The following is a 14555-nucleotide window of genomic DNA, read 5'->3' as shown; positions in this document are numbered from 1 at the left end:
AATGGAAAAGCTTAACCGCAAGTGTGACACGCCTCGAAAAGAACAAGAACTTATTGCTAAAAGGCCACACAATCAATGTGATGATAAGTCGAAAAGGATGGCCGATAAGTTTAAGAAACTGTGGATGGCTATACAGTAGCAGGGACTCGTGCAAATCCTCCTCTGCCACACGTGTCATAGAGCCACGTCTTAGGCATGCATGGACCGTCATTTTTACCTCTCTAACCCCTGACTCCTCTGTCCCCTTGTCTATTGTGGTATTTTTGCTAAATCCGCCCCCCTAATAATTGAGAAATCAAACCGAAGGAGCTAACTACGTGAAACATAAAAGCAATGCATTTTATTTAGATGCAACACACACAATACCTGCATGGCACACATCCTAGGGGGCTTGTTGTGATCTTACAAAGCTTCTAAAACATTGTCCTGCAAAGGCCAAAACATCCTTCAAACACATGAAGTACAGAAATGAAAAAGCATCACCTAATCAAGCCAAATATATAGATGTCGTGGTAGATGCTTGAGTCGATGAGGAGCCATGATAGATGCCAGCTACATCTTCCCACTATAGGGCATAGTCGGGCACAAAGATGATCACCCATAGTATGTTGCTACCAAGAGTAGCATACACTGGCTCTCATGCGAGAGATATCAAAGCCGATCACGAACCGTGTACAGAGAAGAAGACTCGTCGATCCACTCACAAAAGTCGACTTTGTAGAAACTTGTAGAAGAATACATGTGGTGAAGCCACTTGGCAATGTACACACTCAGGGGGTTCACCTAAAAAAATTAGTATACCACGTGCGTTCAAAAGGAGAGGTATTTTAATTCAACTTTTGAAAAAAATTCATTATCACAATGACGTGTGCAACTTAGTAACCTCATTGACACACAAATATCGCAATGCCATGTGCAACTTTGAAACCTATTGGATGCAAGTAGACAAGTATTGAGTGGGAAAAGTAAATTGAGGCGATGATGAGATTAAAATGTTGGTTACTTTCGATCGCTTGGCCTGATGCAGAATGGAAGTCTTGAGGTTACAATATTGAACTTAGGGGAATATAACCGGCCCTAGCATTATCACAATTCCGTGTGCAACTTGGTAGCCTCATTGATAAACAAATATTAGAATGCCGTGGAAGTCTTCAGGTTACTTTTGATCACTTGGCCCGATGGTGAATGTAAGTCTTGAGGTTACAATATTGAAAGGAAAATATAACCGGTCCTAGCATTATCACAATTCCGTGTGCAACTTAGTAGCCTGATTGACAAACAAATATCACAATGCCGTGTGCAACTTTGAAACCTTTGGACACAACTAGACGAGTAGTGTCAGGTCTTGAGGTGACAAGGAGAGGAAAATGTACAAAAATGTGTTTGTATATTGCGCACCTGCAGCCTAATCCAAACGCTGTTTTTGACGAAGAGCCCCACGTGTAGTGAGCGTTGTAATGTGACATGTCCAGCGAAATAAAGCTCTTGCTCGCCAATAATAAAAGGAGCCCCGCTTCATTCAAGCTCCAACACAACACTCTTGAGACTTGAAGACACTCTTCACTGTTCAGCCCACAACTTACATGCAAGCAAGCAAGCTGCTAGTAAGTAGCTACTATTATGGCAGCCGCATTGTCCACCAGACCCAGACCCACTGCACTGCAAGCGATATTGCTAATGGTGTGTGTAGTAGTATCGCCTGCCTTGATCCGGTACGCCAACGGACAGGAATGCGGACCTAATATAGGATCTTGCAGTGGCATCAACTGCTGCAGCCAGTTTGGCTACTGCGGTACCGGCTGTAACTATTGCGGAGCCGGCTGCCAGTCCGGCTATGGGGTTTGCGGCGGGTGCAAATGTTTCCCAGGTGAGCTACACTGAGCTCCTGACTCCTTATATTAACGCGGCACGCCTTCAGGCTCTCATGCTGCAACTATATTAGATTATTAGTACACAATCTGATGCTAATTTGCCCTGTAATTGCAAATGGACAGCAAGCGCAATGGTACTAACGCGAGGTGGCATCACCAAGCCAATATCTGAGCTCGCCATCGGTGAGGAGGTAAGTATATATATCCAGCCTGCTTCACTAGTCCACACTTCCTACTGTATATTATGGAAATTAACGCCTCACTGCCTGAGTTTTCATCCGAAACTTAAACCGCAGGTGGCAGTTCGCAATGGCAACACAGGATCAGTGGAATATGACGCTGTGTACGCACATGGATACTCGGATCCCTACGCATTGTCGGAGTTTATTGTCCTCACACTTTCCAGTTTGCAAGATGAGAACGTGACCCAAACAATTGAGCTTACTGCTGGGCATTTCACTCTAGTTCAAGGTTTTCTTGCTTTTAGTGCTTACCCATCGTCGATCCTTTCCACAACTGAACAACCCATATATGCTTTCATCACATGTTTATACGTATATGCATGTACGTCACCATTGACAATCTTGTATGCAGGATTTGAAGACAGTACACTTAAGTACAAATTAGCCCAGGATGTGAAGGTTGGAGATCGAATGCTCACTACCCGTGATGACGACCTTCAATTCTCTACTTTTGTTGTCTCTGGTACAAAGTTCAAACCACATATTTCAATCATCAGCTTGACCAATCCAATATTCAATTCGCATGTATATTTATCTCATTTCTCAAGACTGATGCTGCAGGTATCGGGAAGGAGGTGATGAAAGGTCTCTACAAGCCGTTTACGTTGAAAGGAACTATTGTAGTTAACAATGTGTTAGCATCGTGTCATAGTGAATGGTTCCTACACTCCACCCTCAAGCGCATTTTTGGTGCACACAATCTACCCTCTATTTATCAGGTTGACCACTTTGTTCAAGTTTTAGATTCCAATCATGTTCTCTTTTTGGAGCAAAGCATTCATTTTTAAAACTTACAGCTTTCATTTGTGACTACTCCTTGTTTAATGAACTTTAGATATTTCCATGATCAATAACTAATTTCCTTTAATATATAATTTTACAGGCAATGTTGACACCTATAAGAATGCTCTACAGCGGAATGGACAAGGATGCTTACAAAGGAGTTTATACTCAAATAAATTCCCATTCTAGTATTGCAAAATTTGGAAGTGTCTTCAATGGATATTTGAAGCTCAACGTCCTCATGGGGCCTTTGTCACCAAAATCGTATGACATCCATACCACCTAATTAAGGAAGATGTATACCGAGGTTTATTATCTTTATGAATGCATGTATGCAACAAGTCTTCAAGATGCACTAGTATGTGCCAGTTATGTAATTAAATAAGGACACTTGTTGCTCCAAGTTTGACTAATATAAAGGTTCCAAGTATGCTTCATCTCTATCTATATTAGAGATTGTATTCAAAGTGTGCAATTATTATTAGATAGAAGACTTTCTTAAGTACTTAATTATAATGGTCTCCAGTATTGTATATGGATGGCATGATTTCTTGGCATCTTATATTTTAACTAAAGAGACTTATGCTCATACTATTTACTCATTCTAGTAGGATTTATGCCCTAGTTCAAGATTAAGAGATGAAGAGAACCTACGTTATTTTTTCCAAACACACAAAACATGCTTTTAAAGTTTTTAGATTCATGCTCACTAGTATAATTGAAAAGTGTTATTGTACTTGTAAATATAGAAGCACACTGTCTCTTAAGCAATGCAATATTTGCTGATGGCTCTCATTTTATATTAAAAATAAAGAAACCTTTTGAACTCTTTATGTTTCCTTGAGATGACTCGCTCTCTACTAACACCGTATACACATGATTACAAGCACTTGCTAATCACATCAAACACTAATGAAGAAATGACATTGAAATAAAAAGGATGCCCTACTAATACATGGAGGCGAGGGGGAAATTTCAATAGATCTTCTAGTTTAAGAGAAATTTGTGAATAAGAAATGAAGTATGTGCTAGCGTCAAACTATCTTCCATAAAAGGAGAACATTAAGTTCAGAATCCTTCATTATTGGCATAATTATGCCATTGCATGTATAGACTTAGTTACTCCATTGCATATCTATGGAGTAATTAAGTACATGCAATGGCATAATTATGCCTTGACATACTATGATATTAAAGATCATGGTTCTTTGACCCTAAAAATTTACGAGGAAAGTATTAACATCAAAAGCTATCATTTTTTATCAATTAGGACTAGACCTGCAATGATGTGTAAATGGTCCTTGTGAGAACCATATTGAGCCTCTTAGGTGATATCTGAAGTATGGATTCTTTAAAAATGAATGAATAGTCTTTCAGGATTCAAGGCAAGTGTAAGCCTCATTTGTCTCCAGTTTAGTATATGGTAATAATTTCAAAATCAAGGAAAAGAATGTGCCAAACCAAGCTTGTTGAAGAACCTGCATGGAATAGAGTGGATGAATGCATACACAATTTCAATTTCCATACCAAGTAAAACAAAAGTTCTCTCTAACTCCAAAGGGCTAGACACTACATTATCGACAATCTCTCTTTGTTAGTCTATGTGATATAACTATTGGGGGGACTCATGAGTTGCTACGGCATTCCACTGGCCGAGTTAGGCAACTGAGAGTTGCTTGAAGTTGAGATTCAACGTAATCTACATCATAAGTTAAGAACTCTCAATAAGATCACTAATTTGAAAGTTCTTATGCTAAGAAAGTAGACATGTCATGCCCCCCTAGAAACACTTAGGACATGCATGGCCCTTGGTAAGGATTTCGATTGACATTAACTATGTCCAATTGTCTACCTAATTTTAGCATGGTAAATTCATTGTTGTTTACAAATTTTTATCTTCTTGATGTGTATTGCAAGTGGGATGGATTTATGGATCAGTGACATAGGACATTCTTACTGGATTCATAATGTAAGTTTGCAGTTTTTAGTTCAATGAAGATACTCTTAAGTCAGTATTATCCTATCTCGTATGGCTATGGAGTCCCTTGGAGCAATTCACGTACATCAACATGATAGTTTACCCATTGTGAGCCCGCTTATGTGCAGTCGTTGTGCGGGCTACTAGTATTGCTACGCAATGCAATGCTAAGATTACAAAGTGCTAACAATGTAGATGTTGATGCCATTGTTTGTAGAAACATTATACTAGAAGAAATGTAAGACAATAGGCTGCAAAGTTGAGTTCATTGATTCACACACCAAAAGAACAAAAAAACATTCTGATGAAATAGGCGCGTCGTCCAGATAACTGTCATGCACAGATACAACCGTATAAAGCATTTCTTACCATCCCTGCATAGAATTGACTATTGATATCCCTTATCAATAATAGACAACAATATTAAGGCCCTTAACACATGGCACTCATGGTGGACTATGCGAACCACACATGCAACGCTATCCCCTGAGTCATAGTTAGATGCCTTATACAACAGTTACACCTTTGGCTTTAAAACACAACCCTAACACTTTTCATCAAATCCAGAAGGATCCTGTCATCTCCCTCACTTACTGCTCAAGGAGCCTCTGGCAAGCTTGATTTAATACACCTAGCTACTATTGAAAAGTAGCAGGACATGAAGGACCTGGATGATCCGGATCGAGCCGATGACTCGGACCAGCACGTTCTTCCTCTTATCTCTTCTGCAACTGCTCAGTAACATCTCGAACGCTGCCTAGCACCCGCACTGCTTCAACATAATCCAGCTAAAACCGAGCCTCAAGATGATCAATCCAGAGAGCTCTTGCTACTCCTAGTGGCACAGGAGTTTGAACAACAGCTCCCCTTTGATGAATACGCCCTAGTGGCGCTACTGGTATAGTACCTTCCGCTTGTGCAATATCCAACAACCCTTGCAATGGATGAGAAGCATTATAATCAACAGGCTGAGTATCATGCCAGAAATCACGAGGCAACTGCTCCATGATGGCCTCCTGCCGACCAAGTCACCATCGAATTCGCTCCTCCAGTAAAGGATCCCGCCGAATACACATAGGGAAAAGAGGAGGAATAGGTACCAAACGAGGAAAAGGAGTATGGAAAGGATAATGTTTTTCCAAAAATTGATCAGCCACTTCCCAGTATGGAGGAGTAGGAGGAAGAGTTAGAGAAAAAGAATGAGCACATAACTCAATTGAGACATCTTTCCTATTAATGACATACCAATGGTGCCCACATGGCAGCACTAGGGAAAGAAATGGAGAAATTCATGCTGCAGAGAGCAGCACGATAGATTACTTTCCAATGCCAAGGACATATGAAGCTTCAGCTTTGGCAACTTGCAAGAGAAATAGGAAACTTAAAGGCCAAGATATGAAGCATCAGCTTGCAAGAGAAAGAAGAATTGTAAATGCCAATGACTACTACTGTGAACTGAACGATAAACACCAAATGTTTGCAATAAGATATATATTGGAAGATAGATACAAAGTAGCATAGTATGCGATTGAGTTGGGTAGAAGAGCAAGAGCAAGCTGTCCTATTCCTTATAGGTATTATGTATATCATTTTGTTCAATGTATAGTTGCCATGAATTGCAAATTTTTGTCACATTTCACCCATTGCATTTGTGTTATTTCATCATTCATTACAAGATCTAGGAGAGGCATCATGGAGCACTTGATCACTAGAAGCCCCGATTTTCCCTAACATAAATGATATGAACCTTGAGAATAGATCATCTCTCACGTGTTTAACCAACAAACAAATTAAACATAAGAGACCTACAAAGGGTCTCTCCCTCCAGCTCACAACAATGACAAGCTCAGCGTTCTTTAAATCGTGGCTATGAACAAACAGATCTCTACTTTATATATTTCGTGGCCTGGAGTTGGAAAGCAACAATTTGCCGAAATAACATCAAAGTATCATATTGACCATTATTTTTTTGATAAAGTAGCATTAATTCATGTGATATTTGAGCATAAGAATTGTGTCCATTGACAAGACAATTGGAGAGTGCCATCAACAGGAACTGCACTGTGTTGAGAGCACTATCCATAGATGTTGTCAAAGAAATACCTTGTGATAGAGGTGTATATTATCAATTGGAAGGTTTGGGAGATCTATATGTTACAGTGAAGGAGATTAACCACGTCCTGAAATGCCTCCGAATGGAGAACTCATGTCATCGTACAATGGAATGTTTGTTTGCATCACCAAATAAGTCTAATTATAATGATTTGTCCCTATGAGAGTTGAAGAGTTCGCATTATCTTACACCTTTCATGGTTTTGATGATAGTAAGGTACTCAGAAAAGGACGGTAATGAAGCTAAACAATGCATATGATCGATTGACACTTTGACTGGCTCCACGAGTTGCTTACCTTAGAGCTTTTAATAGCCGATCTTCCTCTTCGATGTCTGTGAGGGGATTATAGTGGCATAGATCTTCGATGTCTATGATGGGATTAACTATACGAAGTCTATATGTAGTGTTTTTAAAAAAAATAAAATACAAATATTCCATGATTCTAATGCAACCACAACAACACAATGCCTCTGTAGCTGCATTTAATAGATGCAAAAAATGAGGGCCCATCTATAAGCGCTGTAAGTGTAGTATGCTTACGAGTGCGTCTATTGTCGCCTGTAGATTGCACGTTTATTAGCCCGGTAAATTTGAGTGTTTATGAATGTGGCTACAGTGGTTTTTAAACGCGCCTATAAACACGATTATACATGCAGAGCAGGGTCCATTTTTCAAACTTGAGACATATAGGCTTGACAAGCAATGGCCACACTACCTAATCTTATTAAAATATCAATGCTGCATATGATTTTGCCTAATGCTCATATATACAAATTAAGTGAGTTTATGAAAATGAGACAACATATAAAATAGTGTTTCACTACTGCAAAACTAGGTAGAAATGGCAGCCCAAAAGTGACATTTCTACATTATTAAATGGCACTTTCTTGCCGCCATTTCCACATGTGCCATTTTTTGGAAATGGCAACCAAAAGTGCCATATATTTTTGCCAATACTGTGTCCATAATGGCAAACAAAAGTGCCATATATTTTGCCATTTTTACGTATGAAATGGCAACTAAAAGTGCCATATAGTTTTGCCATTTCCACATACAAAATGGCAACCAAGAGTGCCATATATTTCTGCCATTTTTGTCTAAAATGGCAACTGTGAAAGTGCCATATATTTTGCCATTTTTACGTATTAAGTGGCAACTAAAAGTGCCATATAGTTTTCCCATTTCCACATGCAAAATGGCAACCAAAAGTGCCATATATTTTCATCATTTTATGTCTTAAATGGCAACCAAAAGTACCATATATTTTTCCATTTTTATGTATGAAATGGCAACCAAAAGTGCCATATAGTATTGCCATTTCCACATGCAAAATGACAACCAAAAGTGCCATATATTTTGCCATTTTTACGTATGAAATGGCAACTAAAAGTGCCATATAGTTTTGTCATTTCCATAATCGAAATGGCAACCAAATGTACCATATATTTTTACCATTTTTAATGCATGAAATGGCACTGCATTTGAGACCAATTGTGACGAAATGGCAAAAGGTGACATAAAAGTTATGTTTGAAATGACAAAAGGTGACATAAAAATTGTCACTTATTATATTCAAAATAGCAAAACATGACTTAAAATTTGCAAGATTTCATGTTAAAAATGGAAATAAAGTGACATACAAAATGCTGGTTATTATGTTACAAATGGTAAGAAATGAAATCACAATTGCCATTTCTTATTTTATAAGCAATAGCATTCAAAATGGGCCCAAAAAAAAAAACTTCTACTAGCTTTTAAAATGGGCCAAAAAGTTACATGACATTGGAATCTTAAATTACTAAAATTTTACATTTGATACTTGGTATCCATGAATGAAATTTATTATCTAAGTGTGAAAAATTAATCAAAAGTCTTAAGTGCATCAGTACTCATAGTACACAGTGTGAAGAACTCATCTAAAATTCTAAGGAATAACTTTTACCTTTTATAACACACATTTTAGTTGATAACAAATATTATTCGATAGTTGATTGAGAAATAAATAATATAATTTTTACATAACAAAATAATATATGAAATTATAAAAAAATTACATGAAGAGTTTTCCAAGAGCCTACGGCTTGAAATTGATTTCTTTTGTTACCATTACTCACACTTGGTTTGGAAAAAATGCGACTCATGGTTACAAGAAATTAGTGACTAAGTGTTTGATGTTTGACTCTTGGAATATGTATAAATATCTATGAGTAGTAGACAAGACTATTTAGGAGCTTTTGACTGTTATTTCCTATTAATGAATGGAACAGATACTTAATGCAACATGATACATAGACTTGGCATAATTCTACAAATCATTGTATTACTATTGAAAATGGAATGTTATATTGGAAATGAATTAAGAGAACTTATAGAATAAACCCAATGTCTGAATTGTAAGAAAACAATACAATGTCTGTGCTCAATAGATAACATGATCTCGTATGCAAGAGAGAAAAGCAGATAGTATGGAGAATCAAAAATTTGATTACTGTAAAACTGATACAATAGATGGCACTGCCTCCCAGTCGTGCGCTGATGTGTGAGAAGCTTCGATGGCATGCTGGAAACAGTAGAGGACGGAGGCTAGATGCTAAGGAATCAGGGTTGCTATAGCTAGTGATGATGATGGGCTTCACGGGCTTGCTCTTATATAGCCACCAGTCGTAGTCGGTTAGACCCAATTGGGAGACCGTGACCTAGTCGGCCCAAAATAGCCGACTAGAGGGAAATAGGTCACCAACCACATGTTAGAACCGTGGCACAGAATAGAGCAACTCACCTACAGCTGCCGTTCCATCCAAGATCATCTGGGGCTCCAAACGGGCCCCGCAACCCGAGAGTGGGCTGCCTCGGGAAATGCTCCGTCTACCCTCAGTGCGGTCAGTCATGGGATGCCTTCCCGCACTTGCATGCAGCCTAGTTGGTAGTGTGCCAACTCGATCTGAAGCCGCCCAGCCATCAGGCCACACATGGCCCCCATCTGGTGTTCAAACCAAGCCGAATAACTGAGCTACTCAAATGCCTTCTCCTCATATGGGGGGCTTACATGTAGAGTTAGCTGGTTCCCCGTAGTTACACGAGAGTGGAGCATTGATATCTAACACACCCCCTCAATGTCCACCCCTAAGTGAACTACTTTTTCGGCCCAATGCCAAGTCGATGAAGATGCCTCTCCAGCAAGTCTCTTCCAAGAGCCTTCGTGAAGATGTCCGTAGTATTCTCTGTAGTCGGACAGTACACCAAGTCGACCTCTCCATCCATGATGAGCTCGTGTACAAAGTGATATTGAATCTCAATGTGTTTTGTGCGAGCGTGGTACACAAGGTTCTTGGCAATTGCCATGCAACTCTGATTCTCATATGATAACTGCGTAGGCTTATTCTGCACTGCACCCATGTCCCCTAAAATCCTCCTCAACCACACTGCCTCGCAAGAAGCAAAACATGCTGATTTGTACTCAGCCTCGGTAGAAGAAAGAGCAACTATAGGTTGCTTCTTGCTGACCCATGACATAGCTCCAGATCCAAGTGAGAAACAGTAACCTGTCACTGATCTCCTGCTGTCCACATCTCCTGCCCACCAATCTGAGTCATAGAATCCGGTCAAGATGTTGCCCTTGGTATAGGTGATGCCCTAATCAAGTGTGCCTTTCATGTATTTCAGCACCCGCATCCCTGCCCTCCAATGGTTCTCCCAGGGCTTATTGAAAAACCTGCTTAGTACACCTATCGCAAAACTGATGTCCGACCACGTGTTGCACAAGTAAATCAACCTGCCCACAAGTCTTCTGTACTTCACTTCGTCCACCAGTGGTGATGAATCCTCATTTGAGAGCTTCACGTCAACCTCCATAGGGGTGCCAACTGTCTTGCACTCAGTCATGCCAAATGCCTTCAGTATCTCTCCAGCATACTTCAGTTGTGAGATTATCTGTTTTGGCTCTTGCCAAACTTCAATCCCCAAGCAGAAATGCATCAGTCCGAGGCCTGTCATTTCAAACTCTCTTTCTAGCAACTACTTTGTCTGTGAGATCTTCTCTTCATGGTTCCCTATTATGACAAGGTCGTCCACATAAAGGACCACGATCATACACCTACCTCCTTCTCTATACATATACAAATTTGCATCAGATGGGCTCCTTCTGAACCTGTTTTGCAGAAAGTAGGCATCAATTCGTTGGTACCATGCTCGTGGGCTTGTTTCAGCCCATAAAGTGTCTTCTTCAGTTTACAGACTTTACCTTCTGAACCGAGGATCACAAAACCTTATGGTTGTTCCACGTATACCTCCTCCTTGAGATCTCCATTCAGAAAGGTGGATCGTTGCTAAAGCCAAAACACTGCGAATTGTGGTTAGTCAAGCTGTGGGAGCAAAAGTATCTTGATAATCAAAACCATGTACCTGTGCAAATCCTTTTGCCACGAGCCAAGCTTTGTACTTATCCAACGTGCCATAAGACTTGTAGTTTTAGTCTTGTACACCCACTTGGTGCCGATGACCTTGCGTTTTGGTGGTCGATCCACAAGGTCCCAAGTGTTGCTCGCAAATAGAAACACTACCAAATCTTTTTACTAGAGCCCAAGCTCTGATACCTAAAACTGATACAATAGATGACGCTACCTCCCATCCGTGCGTTCTTGTGTGAGAAGCTTCGATGGCATGCTGAAAATAGTAGAGGTGGAGGCTGATGCTAAGGAATCAGGGTTGCTATAGCCAATGATGATGATGGGCTTCATGGGCTTGCTCTTATATGGCCACCAGTCGTAGTCGGTTAGACCCAATTGGGAGACCGACCCAGTCGGCCCAAAATGATTGACTGGAGGTCATAGGCCACCAACCACACAATAGAACCGTGATGCAGAATAGAGCAACTGACCTATGGATGCCGTTCAATCCGAGATCATCTGAGGCTCCAAACAGGCCCCACAACCCGAGAGTGAACTGCCCCAAAAAATACTCCATCTACCCTCAGTGTGGTCAGTCATGGGATGCCTTCCCGCACTTGCATGTAGCCTAGTTGGCAGTGTGCCAACTTCATCTGAAGTTGTCCAGCCATCAGGCCACACATGACCCCCATTTGGTGTTCAAACCAGGACCTACCGGATAACCGAGCTACTCAAATGCCTTCTTCTCATATGGGAGGCTTACAAGTAGAGTTAGCTGGTTCCCGCATAGTTAGACAAGAGTGGAGCATTGATATCTAATATGAATCTCATCATTTTCTTTAAATATACAAGCATCCTTAATGATTGCATCATCAACTCATACTGAAATTTAACATATATGGGACAGACAGATGCTTTAGTCCCAAATGACATGAGATACTCCTTTTGAAAGGAAAACTCCATGCGCTCATTCTCAATCAAATACATCTCTAGCATATCTCCATCATCATCCATCAATTGTTCAATTTCATCTCTTACCTGTAACAATAAGGTGAAGCACAATGCTAATGGGTCTGTGAGCAGGTACAAGGCAAGGTTGGTGGCCAAAGGATATGCAGAGACATATGGCATTGATTATGAGGAAAGTTTCAGCCCGGTTGCAAGGATGGCACTGTGAGAGTAGTAATTATGTGGTTGTTGCAAAAGGATGGTCTTTGCATCAGATGGATGTGAATAATGATTTCTTGCATGGTGATTTGAAGGAAGAGGTATATATGGTGAAGCTGATGCACATGCCACCAATTGTAGTTGGTTAAACCCAATTGGGAGACTGACCGAGTCTACCCAAAATGATCGACTGGAGGTCAGTCTTGAAATAGACCACGGACCATACGTTAGAATCGTGGCGCAAAATAGAGCAACTCGCCTACGGTCTCTGTTCCACCCAAAGCCATCCGGGATCATTTGGGGCTCCAAACGGGCCCCACAACTCGAGAGTGGGCTGCCTCAATAAATGCTCCATCTACCCTCAATGCGGTCAGTCATGGGATGCCTTCTCGCACTTCCATGTAGCCTAGTTGGCAGTGTGCCAACTCTATCTAAAGCCGTCCAGCCATCAGGCCACACATGGCCCCCATCTGGCCTTCGTGAAGATGTCCGCAGCATTCTCTGTAGTCAGACAGTACACCAAGTCGACCTCTCCATCCATGATGAGCTCGCTTACAAAGTGATATTGAAGCTCAATGTGTGTTGTGCAAGCGTGGAACACAGGATTCTTTGCAATCGCCATGCAACTCTGATTGTCACATGATAACTACGTAGGCTTGTTCTGCACTACACCCATGTCCCCTAAAGTCCTCCTCAACCACACTACCTCACAAGAAGCAAAACATGCTGATTTATACTCAGCCTCAGTAGAAGAAAGAGCAACTGTAGGTTGTTTCTTGCTGACCCATGACACAGCTCCAGATCCAAGTGAAACAGTAACCTGTCACTGATCTCCTACTGTCCATGTCTCCTGCCCAATCCGAGTCACAAAATTTGGTCAAGATGTTGTCCTTGGTATAGGTGATGCCATAATCAAGTGTGCCTTTGATGTATTTCAGCACTCGCATCCCTGCCCTCCAATGGTTCTCCCGGGGCTTATTGGAAAACCTACTTAGTACACCAGCCGCAAAGCTGATGTCCGACCGCGTGTTGCACAAGTAAATTAAACTGCCCACAAGCCTTCTGTACTTCGCTTCATCCACCAGTGGTGATGAATCCTCGTTTGAGAGCTTCACGTCAACCTCCATAGGGGTGCCAACTGTCTTGCACTTAGCCATGCCAAATGCCTTCAGTATCTCTCTAGCATACTTCAGCTGTGAGATGATGATCTGTTTTGGCTCTTGCCAAACTTCAATCCCCAAACAGAATTGCATCAGTCTGAGGTCTATCATTTCAAACTCTCTTCCTAGCAAATTCTTTGTCTGTGAGATCTTCTCTTCATGGTTCCCTGTTATGACAAGGTCATCCACATAAAGGACCACAATCATACACCTGCCTCCTTCTCTAAAGATATACAAATTTGCATCAGATGGGCTCCTCCTAAACCCATTTTGTAGAAAGTAGGCATCAATCCACTGGTACCACGCTCGTGGGTCCTATTTCAGCCCGTGAAGTACCTTCTTCAGTTTACAGACTTTACCTTCTGAACCGGGGATCACAAAACCTGGTGGTTGTTCCACATATACCTCCTCCTTGAGATCTCCATTCAGAAAGGAGGATTTTACATCCATTTGAAACATGGGCCAACTTCCCTGGGCTGCTAAAGCCAAAACATTGCGAATTGTGGTTAGTCGAGCTGTGGGAGCAAAAGTATCCTGATAATCAAAACCATGTACCTGTGCAAATCCTTTTGCCACGAGCGAAGCCTTGTACTTATCCAATGTGCTGTCGGACTTGTACTTGGTCTAGTACACCCACTTGGTGCCGATTACCTTGCGTTTTGGTGGTCGATCCACAAGGTCCCAAGTGTTGTTCTTCATTATGGAGCCATACTCCGACTGCATAGCCTCCATCCACCTATCATCACCCTGTGCCTCTTCAAGACACGTGGTTTCTTCAGCACGGATCACCTCTGTCATCAAAGCATAGAGCAAGTGTTCATGTGCCCTTCTTTGCTCCTCTAATCTCTTGGACCG

The 14555-nt window shown here is 41.1% G+C and overlaps 1 protein-coding gene across 1 annotated transcript; it reads left to right on the top strand.

Moving 5' to 3' along the window:
- Positions 1 to 1770: 1770 nt before the first annotated feature.
- Positions 1771 to 2754, top strand: LOC147890150 (uncharacterized; the record flags this gene model as incomplete). The annotated part of the gene is made up of 5 exons (XM_087390218.1): positions 1771 to 1867; positions 1995 to 2062; positions 2168 to 2342; positions 2466 to 2576; positions 2675 to 2754. Coding segments are annotated over exons 2-5 (426 nt in total), but the record flags the coding sequence as incomplete, so codon positions are not given.
- Between the last annotated feature and the right edge of the window lie 11801 nt (positions 2755 to 14555).

The sequence above is a fragment of the Dipteris shenzhenensis genome, chromosome 19 (assembly GCF_047967505.1).
Source record: "Dipteris shenzhenensis isolate YYH24624 ecotype China chromosome 19, Dip_SZ_1.0, whole genome shotgun sequence".
In the NCBI taxonomy this organism is placed as follows: Eukaryota; Viridiplantae; Streptophyta; class Polypodiopsida; order Gleicheniales; family Dipteridaceae; genus Dipteris; species Dipteris shenzhenensis.
The sequence above is the reverse complement of the archived record's forward strand: the minus strand, read 5'-3'. Positions and strand labels throughout refer to the sequence as shown.